A 26,080-nucleotide genomic window follows, 5' to 3' on the forward strand; every position below is an offset into this window, starting at 1 on the left:
ACTACAGGTTTAAAATTGACTTTTCGGAAAAGGCCACAAGCAGCCCACACTCGCTCCCTGCCTTACTCTGCGCACCCTTACCTTTGCTAGTTAATAATATCTAGGGTAATATAGTTGTAACCGAATCACTACGTATTGTAAATCAGTTAAAAAAATGCCTGGGTATTCAGAGCACTTCTATTCACTCGCCTATAGTAAACAATCATCTCTTCCAGCCATCTTTGTTAGACAAAGGCTTCAAAATTTGGCATGACAAGGGCATTCATAGTATTGAGGACCTGTATATCGATGACATTTTTGCAAGCTTTGAACAACTCTCCAAAAGATTTGGCCTGACTAATATTAATTTTCTTACAAATTAGGCATTTTACTCAGAAAAAGTTTTCTAATTTTCAAATTCTTCCTCCCCTCTCTTGCTTGGATTCCCTATTAAGGGTCAATATGCTAAATAAGGGTAGAATATCATTGATTTATTCCCGTATCATGGATAGTTGTAGTCTCTCTATATCTCATATTCGAGAACAATGGGGAAATGATCTGGGGGTCCCGCTATCAGGCGAGGAATGGCATATGGCTCTTGCTAGAGTCAATTCTTCCTCCATATGCTCCAGACATGCCTTGATACAGTTACATCGGCTGCACTTCTCGAAAGCTAAACTTGCAAGAATATTCCCAAGTATAAGCCCTATATGCGATAGATGTAAACAGAGCCTGGCAACCACCTATCATATGTTCTGGTCCTGCCTGAAACTTACACCTTTCTGGTCATCTTTTTTTGAAGCCATTTCCACAGCTTATGACTGGAATATGTTGTTTTTGGTAGGTTCTCAGACCCAGCTGGGTCTGGTCCCCCTGCTCACTTGCAGAGGGTCATTGCTTTTTCCTCCCTATTAGCTAGACGCCTGATATGATTCAAGTGGAAGGCTGTCACTCCTCCATCATACAGCCAGTCAGAGACGTCATGCAGAATGTAAAGCTGGAAAAGATCAGATGTACCATCAACGGCTCTGTCGAGAGATTCCACAAAACCTGGGACCACCTAATAAACTATCTGAATAGTTTACCTGGTCTGGAACTAGAACTATGAACTCCTACTCATTCCCGTTGACTGTCCTATGATGAATATGCTATGGTGCACCTTTTTTGTTTTCGCTTATATGTATATATATATATATCGGTCATGCTGATTTTGGTTTTGTTCTGTCTATGGTTATTTTTGGGATTATGTTTCTGTGGATATTTGTCTTTCGAGAAAGTTGTATACTCAATGTCATATCTGTTAAATGAAAAAGTTACAAATAAAGTGTTAAAAATATATATATTCCCAACATAGTAAGGTCTTTCATGTCATAATGAGTCTTTAAATCTTATTTACCTTGTAATAAATGAGAATAATCTAAAAAAAAAAAAGGTAGCAGATATTCCTCCAATTTGTCTCTGTTCTATTGTGTTCTGTGTATTTCAGATCACACACGCACAAAAATGTTGCAACGTGCATCAATAAGACTTACTTGACTGCCATTATTGTGAAGGTTCTAACTGGAAGTTTCCGTTTTATTCTGGCTGACTTGGTAATGGTGATGATATTTTGCGGGAGGGAGAGAGAGAGAGAGAGCACGAGTCAATCCATTCTCCATGGAAGCCGCCTATCCACACTCCCATTCAAGCCCGGATTTTGGCGACAAATAATCGGTGCAAACGAAGTGTGAATCCATACAAAACGGCCTAATGTAGACATGGCCTTAGCTTCCAAAAGTCTGATCAATGCCAATTACCTCCATAGCAAAGATGTTGTATCCCTCACTATCCTGGCAGGCCAGGTGAAATCTTATCATCACCTCTCTTGCTTTCATCTATTCGATCCACTCAGATCTACTACAGAAGCTTCAAGAAAACAACATCTGGAGTGTGAAGAGAGATTCAAGAGATTTTCTACCAGTGGAGGTGTCAACAGTGTCAGCCTAAAAGAATGTGGGTCAGCAAATCTTTAAAGTTAATAGAAATTAGAATTATGGCCAATGAAAATGGTTTTGCAAAGAGCATTAGGGAATTGTCATGGGAGAATTAATGAGAGAAGCAGTCTTGATGAAGAGCTGGTGCTTGAAACGTCATGCAAATAAGACTTCAAGCAGGAGCTCTTTTGGTGTGCGGATAAAGAATTAATGAGAGCAAAAGAAAGAGATGTGCGACATAAATATAGATTGAAGTGCATCTTTCTCTGCACTGAAAATATGTTAACTGTATGATTTGTTTCTATATTTTTCCGGTGAAGTGCCAAACAAAATTGGCCAAACCAAGGAAAGGTGTATACAAATGTATATGTGGGGAATTCTGTACCTGAGAAATAAGTTCTTCAGGGATGACAGAGGCTGGGATGACTGGTTGAGGCTGGCTACCCAGCAGGCCCGAGCCACGGTCCCTCCCTGTGCGGATCACCCTGGTCTGTCGACGTGAGTCCCGGGCCGCGGTTGATGACCTGCCTGAGGTGCCCCCTCCTCCGCTACCACCTCCTCCTCCGCCCCCTCCTCCTCCTCCACCGCTGCCACCTCCTGCTCCACCTGTCCCTGCTGCTCCTCCACTCCCACCTCCTCCACTGCTTCCGTTTACGCCAGAGCTCCAGCGACTCCTGTTATGTACAGCACAAGGCCAGAGTCAGAGGAAACTGCCAAAGCAACAATCTGCCTAACATGACAAACTCAAACACACACACACACACACACACACACACACACACACACATCTGGGTACGCTGGGATTCAGCCTACAGCTGAGAGAAAGCAGTCGAGACTCAGGAGGTTTTGCATTGGCAACAATCAAGGGAAGGCAGTATCTGGTGGCCCGTGTAATAATGTAAAAGGAGAGAACACATCTGGGCAATAACAGCAACAACAGACGTTTCAGCCAAACAGGCCTTCTTCAGCACTGAAGAAGGCCTGTTTGAGTGCTGAAGAAGGCCTGTTTGAGTGCTGAAGAAGGCCTGTTTGAGTGCTGAAGAAGGCCTGTTTGGCTGAAACATCTGTTGTTGCTGTTATTGCCCAGATGTTGGATTAAACCTGTGAAAGGACATTCAAGTGTGCTGGCTGTTCTCTCCTTTTAATCATTGTTTTGTGCCTTGCACCTGAGCTTTTATCGATTGGTGAGTGTGCTCACTACTAGTGTGGTTGGACAAAACCGTTTAATAATTTCACCAGGTAATTGGAGAGAAAATGCACAGTTTATGATTAAATGTCTTATGTACATATTTTGATATTCAAAACTCCATTTCAAAATTCTAAACTGTCAGGGTTGTATGTTCAGGTTTAGAGGGTTATTCTGTAGCCTGTGTTAGCAAAATGAAAACCTTTTACAGATATCTTGAAGGAGGAATGGATTCTCCTATGGTCACCAGTGTCCATATACAGTAAAAGCACTAAATATGCCAAACCATTTACAGAACCCTGCATGTTTTGTCTTCAGAGTGGACGGCAATGGACACAGTGGGAATAAACCCCTAACTTTTGCAGCATCAAGGTTATGCCCTACACATTGAGTTTTCAAAGGACCATTAGTCTCTCTGCCAACCCTGCCAGGACTTACCCAAGGGTGTTGCCTGCCAGTCTGCCCAGTGTGTCAGAACCAGACAGGAACCAGGGCGGATCACTAGTCCTGCCTGGCCTGGAGCTTCTTCCTGTCCCTGAACCACTGCTCAACTTTGAACTGGAAACAAAAGATGGGAGATCAGTTACATGCCTATAAAAGTCCCGCACAGGACCAAAATAATAATAATAATTTTTTACCTGGGTAAACAGTAACTAAAATTAACCCATGTTTTTGGTAAATTCGGCCCTTTGGTTCGGGCTTGGCTTTCTTGTGATTTTATACTATGAAACAGGAGGGGGTATGGTGGAGACTAGCATGGCAACACCCTTGGGAATCAGAATTGGCTGCAACTCGTTCCTCCTTCAAGACTTTTTCCTTTTTTGAAAGTTCTTGGGGTTTTGGGGCTGCGATTGCTTTCTCCTATAACAAGATTTCTTACAATGGGAAGTCTTCTGAGTTGAACAATAATTAGGCTCAATTCATTATTCTGACTGTACTTTAACTAGGCTGTTGATATCAATTGTTGTAAGCTGTAGCAAAGTGCCACAAGGCTACAAAAGTGTAGGACTTGCCAAAGATTAGGATGATACTGAATTAAGCTACTTCCCAACAAAAGAATATACATTCATGTTTGGTACTATAATTTTGCAGGACAGTGGAAAATAGAAAGAGAGATTTGAATTATTCCGATATAAAACAGAGAAAGAGCTAATTCAAACAATGAACAAGATGGGCCATTAAACGCTTTTTGGTTGCCATTTAAAAAGTATCAAAGATGATAATAGGTCTTGCTCAGAAAGCTGACGAACATGCCCAACAGACAAACTGCAGTCCTCGTTTCCATAGGCTTCCCGGCAACCCACAACGATACTGACTGCAAAGCAATTACCATTTGAAACCGTCTAATTTTCTTTTGCAAGTTTGTGCCAGGCAACAAAACATGTGTTCTGCAGAAAAGCTTGGACCGGGGCTGCTCCTCAGTCTTTTACAGCCCGATTCACATGCATACTTAGTTAGCAACTAGAGGGGCCTCGAAAACTCTCAAATCACTGTTGGATGCTGCTTGGCTGGCAAGATGTAAACGACTATCAATGAGACATTCACCAAAAATACATGCTCACAGCCAACACAACCATAGCAACTAGTAAAAGGGCATTCTTTTTTTTTATAGAAAATGAAACAGCAAGCACAACACACTCACAGTCATTAATGCTTTCAGAACGCTGTCTTTTCTAGAAACTCTGGGGATACAATTTCAGGCTTGTCTAGCTTTTGTTATCCCTGAAGATTAGTACAGACCAAGGGAAATGTATTTTTATATTGGAAAACCAAATAATATGCCCCTACAGTGCATGTAACAATGGGGGGGTCTTTCTGGAAGGCAGCCTATTGTGAAAATCACAGGATAGATATGATCATCTCAACAATCCTAACAGCAAAGCATTCCTTCAGTCCACCAGCAGCCTGTTAGTGCAGTTTTCAGGGTAAGAACAGAACTGATGTATTCACATATACATTTCACGCCTGATAGAAAGCTTCAAGTGCAACCATGCCCATTGCCCAAATGTTTTATACTCAGCCAGGAAGGAATTGAAATCATAGCAACCACCATCAGTAGGCCTGAGCATGTTTAATGCATCTTGTACTAACCATCTACAAAAGCAATAGGTTTTCTAACTCTGTGCCAAAGGTAAAACAGTTTCCAGGAAGGATCCCAACATAAAGAAGTCTCACCCATCACTGCCATCTGGTTTGCTGAGCTCCAGGCGATCGGGCTGGACGGCAAAGCTGATTCTACACACACGCCCATCCTGAAAGAGACACATCATTCATGGCAGTGTTTCCTCCGGGATTTTTCTTTTAGCAGCGAGGGGGGGCTGTTGTTGTACCTAGGTCCGGTGCTGTTGTTGTACCTAGGTCGTGCGCATGTGGTACATCGGGGGGCAGATCATTTGCCTAGATTTACTTTTCTATAACATATGACAATATGTGCTTTGCACCATTTATTTATCTATAAAAGTAATGTTATTTATGTAATGCAGTGGTTCCCAACCTTAGGGTTGCGCCCCAAAGTGGGGTTGCCTGGAATTCAAATAGGGTGGCCTGAAATTTCATTAAAACAAACAAACAAAAACACACACACACAATTTAAAACTACCGAAGATGATTAGGGTCACTTGCGGCCTCTTTTTTTTATGAGAATCTCTAAAATTTCAGTTTTGTTCTATTGGGTGACGGGCAGCTATGGTGATGAGTGGTAATTGCAGGTAACATCCCAACATAACATCAGTGTTGCATTATGTGACATTACTAATGGCATATAGCACAAAGGCTTCCATCAATGTGCCATAGCCTCAATCAACATTGTGTTAACTCACTATCAGGTAGATAGTGGCTTGTTTTTTTTGTTTTGTTTTTAGATGATTGAGATTATAACTTTAAATCAGGATTCTGAGAATAAAGCCAGAATTCAGAAAAGAACGTTAGAATTCTGAGTTTAATGTCAGAATTCTGGCACATCGTGCAGGCGTGCGGCGCTGTCCCAAAACGTGTCTACGTGTGTCGTTGCCTGGGAAACGCACATCCCATAATACAACTGTTCGCATCGCATCCCATAATAGTATGATGATACTTGGGATGCCATTGCGAACATAGATGCCAACAGGTTAGCGTCGCCAGGGCTAGCACCGTTGCAGTCGGGGTACGTTTCGCAATCCCTCCAGGCCTGAACATTTTTCTAGGGGAAACACTGACGTGTGATTGTTTTTGGTGCTCAAAGAAGAAGAAGAAGAAGGCTTCGACAATAAAAGATACAAAGAAGAAGAAATAAATCGAAAATAAAATTGCCTCCAAATTGCACCAAATGTAAACGGTAGTATATATGTCGGGAGATGTCTTCATAAAAAAAATTTCATGCATTTTAAGGCATTTTCGTAGGAGTTACGCGCATCTGATGTTGTAACTATTTTCTGTAAAAATGTGTAAAAATGGGTACATTGCTCAGCGTTGATTTCGTTACTTCAACTCACCTACTACTAGATGTAAAATTTGACGAGCTTTCCAATGCCGCCAGTCCCGTGTCTTTTGGTGCTTCCGTTCCAGAGATATGGTCTCTTGGCAAGGAGCTATGGAAAGCTAACCTAGCTACAGTATGCTATGCGGGTGAACAAGATGGCTGCCTTTTGCTTTTCGTCGAGAGCTCTGAAGGGGCGTGGAGGACCTCTAGAGGCGGGACCATGGCTCACAAGACTTGTAGTTCATAGGCGCTCGAGTTCCGCAAGCGGGGAGGGAAGCCGGGTGACGCGTAACGCGTCATCCGGCTTCCCTAAAAATGTGAGAGATGCCTGATAGGTCAGGCAGTGAAGCTCCAATTTCAAAATATTTCAACGGATTCTAAAACCTTAGGGGCGTGAGATTGATATATATTCATATTCCCCACGGTAAAGCCGTCCTTTAAGTGAAATATTAGAAACATACATACAGAGGTGAATTACTGAAATGTCTCTTCAATGTGTCCATAACCCTGTTCAAACTGGATTAACTTAATCTGAGGAGGTCCTGTAATTTAATAATTAATTAATTATTATCAACACAAAGCCCAGAAAGTAAAAACCCTGAAACAAATTGCTTACCATTTTTCAGCAAAATGCAGAGGTCGTCTGATAATGGTAATTGTAAAGTCATCTCGGTAATGTTCAAATAGGTGTTACATTTTTGGAGGTCGGCAGATAAAAAGATGAGTATAGATCATGATGTTTTGTGTGTTGACTATGAGCAGTAATTTGAAGGAAATCAAGAGATATTTTATTCCATGCAAACGGTCTACTGGACTATTATCCACAAATCATGGCAAAATTACATTACAGGACATCCCCCAGTAAAAGTAATCCAGTTGGAGTAGTGCGAATGTCTTCCAGCATTACCTCAAGGAGAAATCCAGCATGGTTTGGACCGACCACACATTGTTTCAGTGTGGCCTGCTCCAGCAGACTGAGGTGTGGATGACTGGATTCGGGGGAAACAAAAGGAGATAAATAGCAGGAAATATGAGATAATAAAGGGAATAGAGTTCACATACATCAATCTGGATCATCAAAGTAAGCTGACAGTCCCCATGTCAACACAGACTCACCTGTTATAGTTGTATTTGTTGAGTTTCTCTGAGACTTCACGGAGCCTGTTAAGAAGACAAAGACCACATTAATGCAAGAGTAAGACCCATTACAGTGTGATGCAAATATGAAGTGCTGAAAGGTAAACAAACATCAGAAGATGAACCGTTAACTAAATGTCAAACCTGCTAAATTTCACAAAAAAGTAGGGATGCTCCGATCGATCGGCCAGCGAACAGAATCGGTCGATTTTTCAGCCTAAATATGAGATCGGAGAATTCCTGTATTGCTTTATTTGCACCGATTGCAAAACCGATTGATGACACAAAACACGTGAGCGGAGTTGTGGTATGGTCGCATGCAAACAAAGCTAAAACATCTCTGTGATGCCATTACAGTGTGTGAGACAGATAAACCACCATCTGTGTCGTTTCACTTTTTACTAAAAAATGCTGCCACCAGATTAAAGAAAACACTGATGTTGACTGATGCTTTTTGGTCTCCAGCTATATCCAGCTGCATATATAGCTAACAATTAGCTCAATAATAGTGGTCCGTTAAAGACACAATCCCTGGACGTTTCCTTTCGGGTACAGGGGGTTCTATTAGTTTCTATATGGTTTATGCCAGCTCTGTGAGTATAAAGTGCTTTAACTCATTGAGTGCCAATGACGACTATAGTCGTCAATTCGGATAGTAACGTAGAGTGCCAATGACGACTAAAGTCGTCAATTGCGTTTTTTGACGGTGGGACGTGGATCAAAGCCAGATCCATCTCCTGTAAAATTTTGGGGCATGTTGAATGTGTATAACCTATTTTACCGACCCATTAGGTGGCGACAGTGCTCTCCAGATTAGAGAAAGTTGAGTAAAAAACAGAGAAGTCGTCGTTATGGAAACGGAAACAGCATCGGTATGCATCGATATGCATGAAGCATAATGTTAGCTGTGCCTGTGAACAGCAGTCAATCTGCTGCCACAATTGAGCCCCTCCGTCTCCGCTGCGATAGCCCCTCCATATGATTTATTTGCCGACACCAGCGTCTTTCTGAAAAGTTACATTATTCTCAGCTGGGAGCTGGCGACACGCTGTGAAAAAGTGGGGTGCAGCGCACTTTTCAGTGCAGAGCAAACGCAGAGCAAACGCAGCAGACCCACCAGAGACACTCCCACGGAGGAGGAGGAGGGGGGTGGGGCACGCAGGGCAGCATACAACCATTGACAGTAAACACTAGGGATGGGTACCGTTCACATTTGAACCGATACCGGTACGATACCGGTACCTGGAATTCGGTACGGTACCCAAAACGGTACCATTTTCGGTACTTTACACGCTCTAATAACAAAAAAAATTACAGTTGTAAAAAAAAAAAAAATCCAAACTTCTCAGAGAGAGCGGTCAGTATTCACTAAAGCCTTCATATCTCAGGCTCTGTAGCACATAGAAACATAAAATAAAAAGCATTTGAGAGCTTAACCCTTTGGCTTTTCGTATTATATTTGCCCTAATGTTCATTAAAAAAATGTTTTATCTTTAACCCCAAAAATTAAAAATTAAAATATTCTAATGCATTTTAAGAAATGTTAATAAAGATTATGGCAAATGTGACCCTTCCAAATAAAAAGCCACGGGTTTAAGCTCTCAGATGCTTTTTATTTCATGTTGATAGCTACTATACAGGCTGAGGAAATACGTTCTGTTGAACCCTTGACAATTACTGCAGCAAGAGTAACGTTAGCATTTAACGTTTAACGTAGTAACGTTTGCAGTCGTTGTGAAGACAGTGAAAAGCCCCGTTATCTAACAACCACAACGGCAGTGAAACAACTTATCCAGCTAACGCTAGCTAATTAAATAACGTTACTTGATGTTGTAGAAGTCGATGCCTCTCTCAACGTTACAGCTGAGGAGGTGCTGCTAACGTTAGCTCCGGTGCGGTAGGCTATCTGCTTCATTCACCCTCAGCCTATCTAAGACGTTACAGTCTTCAGCATTTAGCTAAATATATCTTGTGTTTGACCATGCTTCCTCAAGTTTGAGGTGTTTCCCTGGCCAGCTTTGCAATTCACATCACACATGTTGCAACCAGTGTTGTCTGAGTCTATCTTGGTAAAGTGTAGCCACAGCTTTCGGCTGGTCCTGTTTTGCTTTCAGAACCAGAGTGACGTACTGACGTAACGCGCTCTCGCGTGTTGCCTTAAGGTTCCGTCGGAATTTCTATTTTAACCACTCTCTTTCTATTACCGTACTCAGATGCGTTCAAGTACCGAAATTTGGTACCGTTCGTTTTTATGTGAACTGGTACGGGGCAGTACCGACGTAATTCGGTCGGTGCCTGTAAAAGTACCGAGTTCGGTACCCATCCCTAGTAAACACAGACCCAGACAGCAGGCTCGATGGACAGAGACAGGCAAACAAGCTAGAATATCTGATGCCCACCAGCAGTAAATCAAGACCAGCGAGAAGCTGCAACCAGCAGCGCACGCAGGGGCCAGCGCTGCTGGTTGCAGCTAAAAAATATTATTTGGCCAAACAAAATTCCTTTGTTTTCACCGTTTTATTGAAGGAAATTATTTTTGAGGTGTCATTACATCAGAAAATATTAGCTTCAGAGTCAGTGATGTGCTTGAAATGCTTAATTTCACAAAAGGCTGAATATCTCAGCTTCTAAATTGAAACGTGTGTTTTTGCTGAAATCCACCAATCTTCTCCGGCTGATAACTAAAGAACGGAAAATGATATCAATAAACTTTTTTTTGCTGATGATAGAAGAGTCTCCTCGTTCTTTGTGCGTGTTCGGTGTTTACATAGTAATATCACACAATATTCTGTGGGCCTCGAGAAATCACTGAAAACGCTCTGAAACTCTGGCACTGGGAGCGTCCGTTCTCCAAAAGTGGCTGGCACTCAATGAGTTAATAGGGGGCTTGTTGATCACAACAAGTGGTTTGTCTGAGTGAGTCTGGGTGTAGGCCCGCGCTAGTGCGCTAACACTCGCTAGCCACAGCAGCTAACGTAAACACTAAACAAATCCGCTGCATCCTTGCCATGTTTAGTTTAATGTAATGCCAGCTCAGACGTCCCCCCTCCTCTCGGAACCTGTGCGAGACATGGATTGAAAATTGCAATAGTGTTGTGATCATGCCATGGATGTATTAGGTTGGTTGTGATCATCTGAATGATAATCAGCCACTGGCGGCAGCCATGTTTAAAGCAGCACTGCAGCCGTGATGCTGGTGGTGCCGCGAGTCTCTCAGGGTTAAAGTTCACGGGGGAAAAAAAAAAAAAAATAGATCTCTGGAGATATGAATCGATATTCAAGGATAAAAATAAAAATAGATTAAAAATCTGATAATCAATTTTTTTTAACCCAGCCCTACCCATGACTACGCCTGCTCTGGACTAGGCGTAATATTTACGCCCGGTCTTAGTGAGAAGAAGGCTTAAGCCCTGTAGGTGCAACCGGCGTAGCTGTTAGGTCGTAAAGTTACGACCGACTTAGCTTAAGACCAGTTGTAAGACCAGTTGGTGCAACCGGCCCCAGGGCTGCGTCAGGGAGATGAGAGAGGGAGCGAGAGGGTCTGTGTGTGATGTCACCTTATCAACTGGGCAGCTGTTAATGTCGAGCCCTGTGTCAAACTGGTTGGCGTAGCTAGCGTGAAATACCTCAAAATAGGTGATCCTTTGGCTTACTCCATGCGGTTAGCTGCTCCTGCCTAGCCTACATCAGCTTGTTTGGAAACAGTCTACCAGGCGTGCTGAGCACGTTGCTAGCGTATGATGTCACACACTGCACACACATATAATTAGAGTGAATAGAATGGCCCCTATGGATCGGGCCATTTGCCACCGATACCCGATCTAGAGTTTTGTGCTATATCGGGCCCGATACCCGATACCAGTATGGGATCGGTGCACCCCTAACATTACATCTCTACATGAGAAGCTGCTTCGAGGTATTAGTCGGTTCCCCAAGTGTTGCTATAGGTCAGGCATGTCCAAAGTCCGGCCCGGGGGCCAAATGCGGCCCACGGACCGATTTTAAGTGGCCCTCGGCTTGTCTCTCAAAATATACTATATATCAGGGGTGCCCAATACGTCGATCGCGATCGACCGGTCGATCGCGAAGGTAGTGTGGTCGATCGCATGGCATTGAGGAAGGGGGAAAAAAAAAAAAAAAAATTTTTTTTACTGTTTTCCACTGTTTCCACTGTTTTTCCACAGTTTTTCCACTGTTTCCACTGTTTTTCCACTGTTTCCACTGTTCCACTGTTTTCCACTGTATACTCAGTGTATATATATATAAATAAATATGTTTGGTAGATCACTTTGACTTGGTCATTTTAAAAGTAGCTCCCAAGCTGAAAAAGTGTGGGCACCCCTGCTATATATGGACGTCATAGGTTAATCAAGCAAGTTCAATTCGCATTTTTCCGTTCACCTAATGATGAGAGCACTATCACATAGGGCTGCACAATTAATCGTATTTTCATCGTCATCGCAATATGAACATGCGCAATAAACACATCGAAAAGAATGCCTGAAACACAATGAATACCAAAAGTGATTTTATTTACACACAACGCGTCAAAAAATATATATACTAAAAAAACGTTTTTTTTTACAACTCATCCGCAGGCCGGTCTGACTTAACACGTTGACTGCCACTGACGTATATATACGTCAAAAAAAATCCAGCGGTTCACTGCCATTGACGTATTAATACGTCAAAAAAATCAATTTTTTTTTTTGACGGTGCTACGTGGATCAATGCCCCCCGCGTCTCCTATGGAGATATTGGAAGTATTGAATGTGTATAATCTATTTTACCGACCAGCTAGGTGGCGACGGTGCCCTCCCGACAGAGAGAAAGTCAACCAAAAGCAGCCGCCTCCCGCGGCTGCTTCCTCCATTCTCAAGGAAATGGCTTGCCGATTTTACAGTCATCAGTCACCAGACTCGCCGCTCTCGGGCCGCGCCAGCACACGGGGGATTGCAAATTTGCATAAGCCTAGAGTCGCACGGGGCTTCATCGGGGCTCTCAAACCCAAGAGACGAGTGAGACCTATCCACACTCGCTGCCAGGGAGGGAGGCTGCTCAAACTCGCTGCCAGGGAGGGAGGCTGCTCGAACTCGCTGCAGCAGCAGCAGCAGCAGACCACTCGCTTGTGACAAACGCAGGCTGAAAGCCACTAGACACGCCCACGGAGGGAGGAGTTGAAGGAGAGGGCGTTCGGAACTATATTGTTTGGATGTCTGATCTCTCACTGATGCCAAAAATAAATGGTTAAAGTGACTGTTCTGCCTGTTTGATTGAATTTCACAAAACTGCGATTATCTCAGCTTCCTGTCTCAGATGCTCAAACCATGCTGTACTCAATGGCTAATATCTACATAACTACTAACTCTACAAACTAACTCTTTTAGACAGAGAAAGCACACATTCTATTAGTACTTTTCTGAACTTTGTGTTCACAAACTCCAAGCAGAAAAGAATCCTCGGCTCTTTTAAAATGAGCCAGAATCCTCAAAAAACGGCCTGGCAGAAGCTACCTACAGCAAAAAAAATGGCTGGCAGTCAATGTGTTAATTGGCGGGCCGGCCAGTTGAATAGCCCTGGATTAGGCTATAAATAGCACATTTTAATCTTGTCGGTTAATGGTTAATGAGCGGCGGTCGTCGGTCAGGGGAAAAGAAAAACATTTTCGCCACCCCTAATTTAGATAGTCTCATCTATTAAATACCACAGCAGTCAGACTAATTAAATGCCCTGGCTGTCAGAGTTAATTGAAATTCTCCTGACCAAACAATGGAGGAGTCCATTAGACATTTACTGATCTACTGATCTATCTACTGATCTACTGATTTACTGAAGGATGACCTTCCACACTCTCAGGTGCAATACAGGTTGACAATCTCCTTTATTGTGATTAACCACTGGTTCAAAATGTAACAGTTACAGGCCTATGCTACATCTTGCTTCATTATGGCTAACTCAAAGACAATGGAATTATTATGAGTACAAATGCGCAAAAAAGCAAATGACATATTAAACTATCCACATATGAAATGTGTGTGTATACATGTATACATCAGAGGAGGTTTTTCCAGTGAGGCATAGGAGGATGGTCCTCCTCTATTAGATTGGGGATTTTATATTAAAAAAAATATTATAATTTTTTATTTTTATTTTTTATATTTTTCATTTTTCAAAAAAAAAATTATAATAAAATATCAATCAAATGTGTTTTTTCTTATGTGCAGATGCTCATGTTTTCATTCATTATATTCTTATATGCTTCAACAACAGTGACCTGAACTGATGGAAAGGAGAGCTCCATGCAGAGAGTCACTCTGGCCCTGGTCCCAGCCTTTAGTAGGCAGATAAAAAAAACTTCGCCCTGTGGGTGTTTCTTTATTTGGTCATTTATCTAATGAAAAATATGATTGGTTGAAAAACACTTGCAATTCACAGAAACACATGAGAGTGATGTGTTTTCCCACCAATCACATTGAGCTGGAAGTTCGCACGCCCTTACACTGGTTAAACCAGGTGAAATCTAATTGGTTGTTGGTTGGATAGATGGCTGACAGTGATTGACATTCTGTATTGTCCAATGCTGAATAGCCTACGTCTGAAAATCTTGTTGAATCCGCAGCGCTCCATTGGAAATACAGGAAATGAAGACCTGACAGGCTAATAGATAGATTTACAGACAGTAGCACCTATATTTTCCCCTTTCTCTTTTCCTATGTTTTATATTATCAAGCAGTAAGTTAGCTCACAAGCCAGACAGTCGTTGCATTGTATTACGCGGAGTTTAGAGAGGGCAGCGTGGTTCACACGGAGGACAGAGGGTCAGAAGCAAACACTGGGATAATTTAACCTCATCGGCTGCACTCGCACCGGCTACAGACTGCATGGATATTCAAGTAAGTCAATTCAGTTCGAGTTATCCGGGTCTTCTACTAAATTCGGCATCCACCAAGCAGTGCTACTTTTTTGTATTATATTGTTTTATGCTGAATATAGCCCGCCATTTGGCGATCTTAAACTCGCACATTTTTTAACTGAATTTGGCAGCGCGGAACCAGCGTGGAACGAAACAGCAATTTGCATAGCAAATTGCAACGAAACATGCAATTTGCATGTTTCGTTATGAAACGAATCTTGTAGCCTATGTTGGACGTAGTGAAGTGTTTTTGATTGATTTGTTCATCCATCAAGCCTTTTACTGACTAACTAACTAACTTAAGTTTGATGTTGCCTGAGCCGTTTTCCCACATGCGTACCTGAAAATTACCTGTAAGTCAATATCGGACATTTCCCGGAATTTCCCTTCACACCTCAGCGCTGGCATGTGAGAATCTAGGAGCGAAATTTCCTGTATGTTGGGGGGCGGGGGGAGGTTATTTGGGGGGTCGGGTTTAGATCAATAAGGTGTTTTCGGGTTGTCCTTGGGCTGCAAACTCATTTAAAGTATGCAAATCGAAGTTGTTTCTGACAAGAATAATGTCACGTTACTCCGGGACTGCTCAACCCATGACAGAGCAGCCACTCTCCCCGGCTTGGCAGAGTGAGAGCTCCGCCCGCGCGTCCCCGCTGCCTGGAGCACAGCGGCTCGTGCTCGCGCTCTTAAAGGCAGGCGCAGGCTCCCACACGCTGCTGTCTGGCCAGCAGAAAGTGCCCCAGACACTGTGTGATAATCCTGTAACAGCATTTGAGCTTATTCAGGTAAGATATTAATAATGTAATGACACATTCAGCGATAAACTGTCTACAATGAAGACATGTGTCAAATATGACAACGTGGTGTTCAGTATTTTAAGAGCACGGGTTTTTTTTCATTTCCTGAAAAGTTGGCGATTTGGAGATAAGTGGCTTTCATTGCACAGGGACGAAATGGAAGTAGTTTGCTTTGATGTGCGCGAATGATTAGATGACGCAAGCTGGAAGTGAACGTTAAGCAAGTGTGTACTCGCCCATGAAGAGAGAAGGACCGGTGTCGCGGAAAATGACTGGACCCCTTTCTCACCTGTCTGCCTATCGCGGCATACCGTTCTTCTGACTGGCTGAAAACTGGTGAAATGGCCGCGACGACGGGGTCGCGCTTATACCGGCACGGCGCCTTTCTCACATGCAGGCATTAGACCACGTTCCGGTCATTTTGCGGTACAAAGCGCATGTGGGAAAAGGGCTCTGCTGTAACAGTGTGGATCTATAAAGCGGTCTGTAGCCTAATAATTTCTATTGATCTTGTTTCCTTGAAGGAGACTGGTGCTGCTATTGAGATTACATTAGGGTATAGGAGTGACATATTTGGGACCCGTTTCTGGCCTACCTTGATGAGGTTAGGGGCGGTGGGTGACTTGCTCAGCTGGTTTGTCTTGGCCCCTTGTATAACCCATTATGCTTTTATAAGCATGTAAGCACCCTTATATGGGTGGTAGCACCATATTATAATTGTCAATCAATAGTATGCTTTGCTTTGTTTTCCAGCTGTGTCTGAGCTTTTGTTTTGTTTGTATGTTGTTAAAATCTGTCTTCAAACTGCAAAAGAGAAGAAAAAAAAAGCCCAAATTTTTGAAAGTAGACCTTCGGTCGCCGCACTAGTTTCCTCCCCTGTTTCCAAGCTCACCAGCCACCACTGGTATACATGTATGTATGTACAGTATGTATGTAGGTAGGTAGGCAGGTATGTAGGTAGGTATGTATTAGGGGTGGGGGAAAAAATCGATTCACCTAAGTATCGCGATTTTTAATGTCACGATTTTTTGGATCGATCTTTTATTCCAGAATCGATAATCGCAAATTAAAAAAAAAAAAAAAAAAAAAAAAAAATGTTTTTTTTTTTTTTTTTTTTTTGGGGTGTTTGCAGTCAGGCCACTCACTGAACAGCAGGCCAGGCGCCGCCTACTGGTTTACTAGTGGTTTTATTACTTTATTAGTTAGTCTGAAGTAATAATTACACTTCAGGGTTAAAGTGGGTGCATCTCATTGTAAAATTGGACTTCAAACGGCCCAAATCTGGCTTCAAACGGCCCAAATTTCACGCGCGTTGGCCCATATCGGCCTGGCCTGCTTGGTATCTAATGCCCGGCCTGAATTATGATCCCAGTCCGCCCCTGTTTTTAACTATATCGCCCAGCCCTACTCATGATATATAATATACAGTCTCTAGTGTATGATTAAACTTTTCCCATGTTCTAATCTAGTGTAAAAAAGCAAACAAACTGAAAAAAGAAAAGAAAAAAATAAACAAAAATCGCAATAAATCGTAATATCGAATCGCAATAATCGTAGAATCGCAATACTTAAGAATCGCAATATAAATCGAATCGGCACCCAAGAATCGTGATAGTATCGAATCGGGAGATAAGTGAATCGCCACAGCCCTAGTATGTATGCATGCATGTATGTGCCTAATGCCTATCTGTTGACTGTTTATTGTCTATATTCCATGTTGTTCCACTGTTTGATTTACAGGTTTAAGACAAATGTAAACAGGGTTCTTGCACCATTTCCAAAGTCAAATTTAATGCTTTTTAAAACTTTTTAAGACCTCAACAAACATAATTTAAGACATAAAAAACAATGTATTCGATAGTAAATAGGGCTGGGCGATATGAAAAACAAAACATCTGGGACTGGGTATTTAAGGCTATCATTATTATTATTGTTAAAATGTCCTGAAAATGTTCAAAAAGTACTGATTCACTCACTGAAATCATCAAACCAAGTTTTATATTGAAAACCACAAATAAAATCAACAGTTGTTATATGCACGTTTTGGTTTGGATAAACAAACAGATTAACATTGCCAATACCTTGTGTAAACATATGAAAACCGTAATGGCAGGAGTGCGCCAGGGAGTGGCGCTGTGGACATTACAGTGATGTATGTATGTGGGAGTCAGAGGGGCAGAAGAAGAATAAAAAAGTTACATTGGTTCTGAGATTGTTATCTTGAATGATAGTCATTGAGCAACAATACATGGTGTCCGAAGTGCTACACCCATGAGAGTTTAGCAGTTTTAGCTGTGACGACCAGTTTGACCACACGAGAAGTTTGGTGAATGAAGGTGCATCTCAGGAAGCCACAGACAAGAGGCTAAGCTAACCAGTTAACGCTACGTCTACTATACACAGTAAACTCAAGTTTCCCTCAGCACTCTTAAAAAACAAAACACGACCACGCTTACAGGTAGAGAAATCTCTGGAGCGCTGTCACTGCCTTCCACCATGATACTAGTTTATAGGGGTGCTCCAAAAAATAGATTCTTGAAAGGATCGCGATTCTTAATGCCACGATTCCTGGATCGATTCCCAACTCCCAAGAATCGATTCTTCTTCGTATTGTATTGGAGGCGGCAATGTTTAATTTTTAATGCTGTGGTTGCCTTTTGTCTTTTCGAGTCGCACATGAAGGCAGCACTGCGCCGCGGAACCAATAGTGTCCGTTGAAAAAAAGCATGTGATCCACTCATCATAGGAAGAGCGGAAGGGCTGTCCCGTTCTCTAAACACGCCACAAGCCAACCTAGCTGGCTGTTATGCTGGCACTGCGAGACTAGCTGTTATGAAGAGTCACATAAACAGATGGAATGAAAATGTCTCAGACGATGGTTTTGTACACGGGAGACAAAGCTACAGTTGCAGCAGACAATAGCGCTAGCTAGCATTAGCTGGCTGGCATGAATGAGATCGCTAGTTAGTATTTTACTGTCGATGGCTAGAGCTAGCGATGTTAGCATTAGCAACACCAATGTCAGTGTATTATGACAACAACAACAACACAGTCGTTAAAGCGGCTAGCCGCTCGCAATCTTCAAAAAGACTGTTGACTATCTGGCTATCGTTATGCATGCTGTCTGGTAGACCATTTATAAGTTAGCAGCTATCTGAATATGCGGCTATGGTTTCAACAATCTTTTCTTCATTTATCAAACTAATAGCAGCTAACGTTAGCTGGATATACTCAACAACACCCAGTGTGTCTAACATTTAGTAGTCTTTGGTCAGTGATTTTCACTGGATGCATGCAGGGCACTTTTGTCTAACCTGATGCAGGTGTTTATTCAGAACACTGTCAGTGTCTGCCCACTGTCATCACCATGCCTTACGATGTTACACTGGGATATGTCCACCACATCAGCATTATGATAATATAAAATAAACTGTGTATAGCACCTTTCTTAACAAAGTTACAAAGTGCTTGTATACCAGAATAAGCACACCAAAGACCAAATGTATAAGGCAAAACAATTATAAACAAGCACAGAAGGAAAGGTAAAATCACACATGAGATGAGATAACTCCTTTATCTTCCTTCACCTCTCCTGGCTCTCCTGTGTGGTTCTGTGGGTAAAGCATGGCACTAATAATGACAGTGTGAGCAGTTTGGATTCCCTCTGGGGCAGTCCGTAGTAGTATGTTTTTTTTTTTAAGTATTTGGACTTTTACTTGGAATTTGTGTACTGCCACGGTGCCACCACCTCTTGCACATAAGAACTCTGGTTAATGTCTTCCCCCAAAAGTCTATAAATCCTTACCAAAGTCTACAGATCCCCCCAGTCTATAAATCCATCCTATCTGAAGAACATAAGGGGGGAATTGCCCCCTAGTTTGCAAAATGAATTTAGGCCCCGACTGTAAAACTTCAGAAGTTGAATTTATTCAGTTCAGCATTAATAAATGACATTTTTTGTCTTAGATTTACCTTTGTGTTAATATAAAACTACATAATTGAGAATCTATTCTAGATTCTGGAATCGAGGATCGTTGGAATCGAGAATCGATTCTGGAATCGGATTGTGACCACAGGAATCAGATTGGATCGTGGCTTACCCCGCTCGCCGGGCGCTTCTGACTCATACTGAGCGCATTAGCGCCCGGCGAATGCAACGCATTTCCCATTTTACACTTTGCCATTTTCACGTCTAGGTCTTAAATACTGGCTCCTACCTGAGTCTTCACGTGAAGTGAAGACGCTATCCGATGTCAAACATCCTCTTCTTTTAATGACACCTAGTTGTTGCATCCAAATTGTTGCATAAAATCCACTTTTCTGTCGCTCAAAAACCGAAAACCATGTATCTGGAGCACCGCTCCTTCTTCTTCTCTGATCTGAAGCAACCCGGAACAACGACTCACTGTTTACTCACTATTGCCCCGCACACTTCCGCAATGGTATTGCGCCTACATTTCTGTAAATGGAAATGGAATGGAGGTGCAATACCATTTCGGAAGTGTGGGGGGCATTGTTGAGTAAACAGTGATTCGTTGTTCCGGGTTGCTCGAGGTGCTCCAGATATATGGTTTTCGGTTTTTGAGCGACAGAAAAGTGGATTTTATGCAACAATTTGGATGCAACAACTAGGTGTCATTAAAAGAAGAGGATGTTTGACATCGGATAGCGTCTTCACTTCACGTGAAGACTCAGGTAGGAGCTGGTGTTTTAGACCTAGACGTGAAAATGGCAAAGTGTAAAATGGGAAATGCGTTCCATTCGCCGGGCGCTAATGCGCTCAGTATGAGTCAGAAGCGCCCGGCGAGCGGGGTAAGATCGGAGCACCCCTACTGGTTTTCATTGACCAAAACAACCCCACTTGCATGCTGACCTGCGCGCCTGTCTGGAATGGATCCGGGAGACTGTTACTAAAAATTGAGTTTGATGCTGGACAGTATTTAACGTTACCGTGAGTTTTTCAATGTGCAGTGATCAAACAGACATCAGCCTTAAAAATACCATCTGCAAATTTAATACCTACAGCAAATTTACAGTAAATTTAAGACAATTTAAGACCTTAATTTTTCTTTTTATAATTTAAGACATTTTAAGACTTTTTAATGAGCCACGGGAACCCTGGTAAAACAAATCTGACATCTCCTTTTCAACACTGCACAGGAGGCCCATCAGAAACTAGCCAGGTGCAGGTTAAAAGGAAAACACATACTGCTAAATTATAAACACTGACCCAGCCACTTTCCTCTGGCTCACCACATCTGAGACGCAAGTGACACGGCGAAGCTAGAAATACCCCCATACTACAGAAGCCCATTTAAAAGCCCATGCATCAGTCCAAACACTGCAGGGAGGTAAGAGCAAATGACTCAGAAAACATCCAGGTCAGTCAGACATCCACTACCCTACCAGGCAAATAAATGGCACCACCATAGCACAGATACAAAGCTTGACAAGTCATCCCATTATTAAAAGCAAAGCACTTATCTGCTTTGACAACTGCAAGTTCCTTCTCGGGTAAAAGAGAGAAGGGGGGCCCAGCAGCACATGGTGACTAATATAGCTCTGCATGTGTACAATGCCATGCATGCTTGGAGATGAACAGCTATAACCTGCTTAGGGAAGTGATGGTCTAACGGTTAGACCATCACTACCCTAACTTTATACCAAGATGTTTGACTGGCCTTTTCAATAAGAATCTGATCCACCACAGTGAGTTGTGCTTTCTTGTCAGTCAGACCAAAGTCGGTGCCATATAGTGGGAAGTATACCAATCTGATTCTGTACAAGGCTTTCAAATACTAACAGCCTATATTCAGTTCTTCTTTATCTCAAGGTCATTCTAAAATACACTTTATGAGTTCTCAACCTCTTTCTTAAAGTAGCTCAGCTAATTAATCAGTTCAATCTCAATGGATGATATAAATAGGTTTACCATAAATCACATGCAGTGCCAAAATACAGGTCGCATATAATTTTCTGGACATTGTCTAGTACTACTATCTAATGATCTCTACCATTTCTAAATAAAACTATAAACCCAAAAGCAATGACAGTGTAATCACATTGGTGCCACTTATAATATCCAGTGTCTAAATTGCAGCCACATTGAATTCAACTTATGTCATGTGATCATTAACAACCTTCCGTTATTCTAGCATCCCACTCTGCTTACTCATATGCCTCAGCTAGTCCGCATGTCAACTTATCAAAAACGATTAACGTTACGAGTGATGTGAATGGAGTTGCTAGCTGTGCATCATTGCATTTTTCCTGATATTATCGCACTGCGCACACGGTGCAGTAACGTTAACGTTAGAAACGTTGGAGATTGAGAAAGGTGATTTTTCCATTGATGTCAACATATAGCACCATCATTTACTACTATAATTGACGCAAAAGACACAGATACTTTGACAAGACTTTGGCAGGCTTTGACAAGAGCGTGGTATAGCATTAGCTTGCTAGCATTAGCAGCTAGCTATCAGCTAGCTGACGTTAGCTACATCATTGATCTTGATAATCATCGAGACGCCCACAAAACAAACATTGAGACATACAATAAGAGTATACAACACAACTAGGCATGAAAACGTGTTAAACGTACACAACATTGTGTTTTATGACCTATATTCCCTCCCCCCATCCCCCAACCCGCATTGTCCATCTCAACTTTGACTGTGAGCCAATCATTCCAGAGAACCAAGGAAACAGCCTGCTAACGCTAGCACCACAAACGTTACGCCAACTGTTAGCTAGCAGCAAGCTAACGGGGATTGTTCAAGATGCCGGGGCCTTGTTTTAACCCAGGGGAGTCGTACAAATCATTTCAACTCGTATTCAGACGTATGACAATGTCGACATCATTCATAAACCTCGCGTTGAACACCGTGTACCACACCCAGCACGTAAATATTGATTTCAATTCTTCTTTTCCACTGCCCGCAACAAAATACCTGTCATTGAGCTGATCCTCGGTCCCGGGCAACGGGTGAACCACGAAGTGTATAGATGTCATGGGGTCAATCCAAAATCACACGAAGACGTGTGGAATAAGTGGAAATTGTTATTTTCTCGATTACTGTATATATGAGGGTTCATAGGAATTGTATAATGGCGAAAAATCCGAGTTTAGATCCACAGCCTCCTCACCCACATGCCGCCATCTTAACTCTACCAAGCTTCTTCTCTCTGTGTTGATTAGTGTACATGCAACCGCTCTGCTGGTTGGACATTGAGCACAAACAGGAAATGTGTTAAATTGGACGTGATTGGCTTGGATAAGAAAGGCAGTGCTACTGTAATAAAAAATACTGTACTTTCACACAGAAAACTCTTTGTTCTGATCCAATACATCAAATGTATCCTTGTTTGTCTACATTTTTCAGACACCTGCAGTAATTTCCTGGTACATCCATCCCAGTATCAAAGAAAGGGTTAAATTAAGTAAGGTTAGGTTTATGATTTTTACAATATACCAGGTTATGCAGACCAACTCAAGGTAGCCTGTTATTATTTGGAGGCTGAGTATGTAGGATATCAGGAAACAAGCTTGATGCTTATGTAATAAAGGTCTGCCCTTATAATTACCAGCCAGCATTCAAGAAAAAAAACTGTGACAAAAGTGTCTAGTCCACATGGTATTGTTCTCGCCAAAGCCTGAAAATAATCTTGCAGTAAGCCTACTGCATGTGCTTAACCACTGGGAATATCTGCTTTTATAAATGTAATTCACCACTAATCATACATTTATTTGTTCATGACTATTATTACTATATTATTACCATATTCTTTTTGAAGCTAGAAGGAAACACAACTTTTTTTTTTCTTTATTAGTTAGCCTGGCCTAGCCAGTGACTCATAGGAATAGACTACGTGACAACCAGGAAAGACTAGTGACTACTGGAGAGTCAGTTGACAGCCGGAACAGGGACGGCACCCGGGCAGCAGTATGGGTTAGCTCCCCAGCCTGCGTCTTCCGTGAGGAAGAAGCCCAACAACCCACGAGAGGCCTTTTAGGAGGGCCATTCAAGCCGCAAGTGGAGACTGCAGTGCCACCAAGTATTGGTACTGCATGGTGTCCACTAAGATACCATCACCTCGGAATGAGATGTTTGGAGCGGGGGAGTCTGGTGCAGCGCACAGGTCGTAGACCTGGTGAGACGAGGGAGGAACCCGGCCGGGTGGCAACCCACGGAGCCCGGTCCCTCTACGTACCAGAGCCCTCCCCCTCCCCCGGTCCCGGCAGAGTAGTTCCGGAGCAGCGGATTGAGTGGCCCTGACCGCGTGACCACCTTCGACCCTCCCTATAGGGCTGACCGTGGGTAGCTACTGGGACGTAAGTTGGGGCTTGGCCAGCCCCGGCTGGGTCACCTGGGCGAGGGTGTATGATGTTGCGAGACCCGAAACATCCTATGACCCCAGGGTACATCACTGAGGATACGTCCCAGTTATGCATCCATGCAATGTTTTTTTCTTTATTGTGTCTCTGTATGGCTGACATCACTGCCTCTAGGTGCAATCAAAGGATCAAGCAGGATAATAAATCCATAATACGATTGTATTGGCCTTTACAAATCACATTCAGGTTCCACTCATGACTATAATATATATTTCAAGGTCCAGCAAGTCAGTTCATGAGAAAGGATTCCAGTTGATCACCCAAATAATTAGAAAACAAAACATCATGGAACATATTCTTACCTTGTTGCATGTGCATCAACATCACAGATCATCTTCTTGTTGCATGTGCATAGCAGTAGAGTTAGCTGAGGACTTGAAGATACTGTAACCATATACTGTTTCCAAAGCATTCGTCAAGGTGATGTCATGTCACCATATCTCAAAGGAAAGATCTGGTTATACTTGGCATACTGTCAGCATCACTGAGGTATGGAAACAAGTGGGAACACCATGTGGGACTCCCAATTTAATCCTATGATTTTCACAATTTAATTTGATCTAAAACTAAATCAATTCAAATCTTAGGGTTATGAATATAACCCCGGTTCAATGAGTAATACGAGCGAGGCATCTGGCTGAATGGGTGCCCATCTTGCATGAGATCCCTCAGAGGTCCTTTCTCACTATGCCCCATCCTGATTGGGTGTTGAAGTGTTTCCCTCCATGCTAGGGAGTGGCCCCCACTATTAAAAAAACAGCGCAAGAGTGACGCACAGGGGCGTAGTGGAGGGTAAACGCGAGTAAATGCAGTTTACCCACCTTTTGAAATGAGGCAGATAGTTTACTCACCTATTTTCAGATCACCTATATAAATCAATGAGGGAAAACAAGGTGGGTAAACTACTTACCTTGGATAGATAGCTTACCCACCTTTGTATTTACCACTACACCCCTGGTGACGCATCATTATGATAAGCCCTCTCTTCTCGCCCGCCCATCAAGAAGGGTTGTCTGGCGAAACGCCTCACTTGTATTACTCATAGAACCAGGGTTATATTCATAACCTTAACTTATATTTCATAATACTCGCTCAGTGTCTCGCTGAATGGGATATAGCAGCTCCCGTAGTCCCAGACAAGCGTATCAAGCTTCACAAACACACACAGGAGACAGCCCTGTTTCAGCTAAGACTCCAGGACTGCACGAGCCTTGCACAGGGCCGAGACGTCCAGGATATGGAACGGAACAAAAGTAATGGCCCATTTCCACCGCAGGTAGTAGCGCGATCCCGCTCCGCTCGACTCGATAAATGGTCTCATTCCACCACTAAAAACTATCCCAGCCCGGGTTGTATTGGGGTCGAGTCGTGCTACTTTTAGTACCTGCCTCGTCGTGGTTCTATTCTGTGAACCCGGGTTCATACGGTGACGTGAAAACATTGTAGACGACTGATTGGTCAGGCAGAATCGTGTTTACTCTGTCTATCCTACTGACTGTCAATGCAGCGCTGCATACCAGTTTAGTGGGGCTTACCTTCTCTTCTGTTATGCTTTTCCATCAGTCTTTTGTGTTGCTGCCTTCGCCTCTGGTGAAATAAAATCGTGGCGGTGGTTTCAATTGTCCAAAAGTCCGCTGCTCATGAAGCGCTTGTAGTTGAGTGCTGCGTCGGCTCCGCTAGGCCGCAGGCGGGGCTCTGGTGAAGCCGCGGTCTTGCCTGGTGAGGCCGCCGGGTAGAGGCTTCACTCTAGCGCAACCCCCGTCCCTCGCGCGGCGCAGCGCATGTGAGTTTTGACTAACAACAAAGTGATATCCATTCTCCTGGCCGATTGTCACATTTGCCCATGTACACTGTAGGTCATTTAGAGGCACCAGTATTTCATAAACAGTTTAAAAGTTCTGTGGATGGATTTAATTGTAACGTTATGTTATAGCCTACTTCGGCTATAAGCGAAGGACAGATATGCGGTCGCTATGACGACCAGCTGTGGGCGGGGGTGGGTGGGGGCAGATGATCCGCGGTGGAAGCAAAACGTCCATCGGGCCGAAACAATTAGAGCCGAGTGGTGACGAGCTGTGCAGGGCAGTAAAATGTGGTGGAAATGAGCCATATGGGGTGAGGACAAGCTCGCCGCCACACAAATATCCTGAATAGACACTCCCCTGATAAGGCCCAGGATGTGGCCAGGCCACCCGTAGAGTGTGCTCGTGTGAGCCAAAGCAATTGCCTCTACTACCCAATGA

At 43.0% G+C, this 26,080-nt stretch overlaps 1 protein-coding gene across 3 annotated transcripts in view; it reads right to left on the reverse strand.

The window, feature by feature from the left end:
- The window catches only part of ubr5 (ubiquitin protein ligase E3 component n-recognin 5), an 86,968-nt gene extending 64,384 nt beyond the window's left edge, over positions 1 to 22,584 (reverse strand). For all 3 annotated transcript variants that reach the window (XM_083636975.1, XM_083636974.1, XM_083636973.1), the window contains exons 1-6: positions 22,393 to 22,584; positions 7,712 to 7,756; positions 7,503 to 7,584; positions 5,314 to 5,390; positions 3,577 to 3,696; positions 2,338 to 2,626 (exon numbers count right to left, since the gene is read on the reverse strand). In XM_083636975.1, the coding sequence (XP_083493101.1) occupies positions 2,338 to 2,626; positions 3,577 to 3,696; positions 5,314 to 5,390; positions 7,503 to 7,584; positions 7,712 to 7,756; positions 22,393 to 22,454 (675 nt within the window). In that variant the 5' untranslated portion in view covers positions 22,455 to 22,584. The remainder of the gene's footprint in view (positions 1 to 2,337; positions 2,627 to 3,576; positions 3,697 to 5,313; positions 5,391 to 7,502; positions 7,585 to 7,711; positions 7,757 to 22,392) is intronic.
- Positions 22,585 to 26,080: the final 3,496 nt, after the last annotated feature.

Source organism: Poromitra crassiceps (genome assembly GCF_964638095.1).
Source record: "Poromitra crassiceps genome assembly, chromosome: 1".
Taxonomy (NCBI): Eukaryota; Metazoa; Chordata; class Actinopteri; order Beryciformes; family Melamphaidae; genus Poromitra; species Poromitra crassiceps.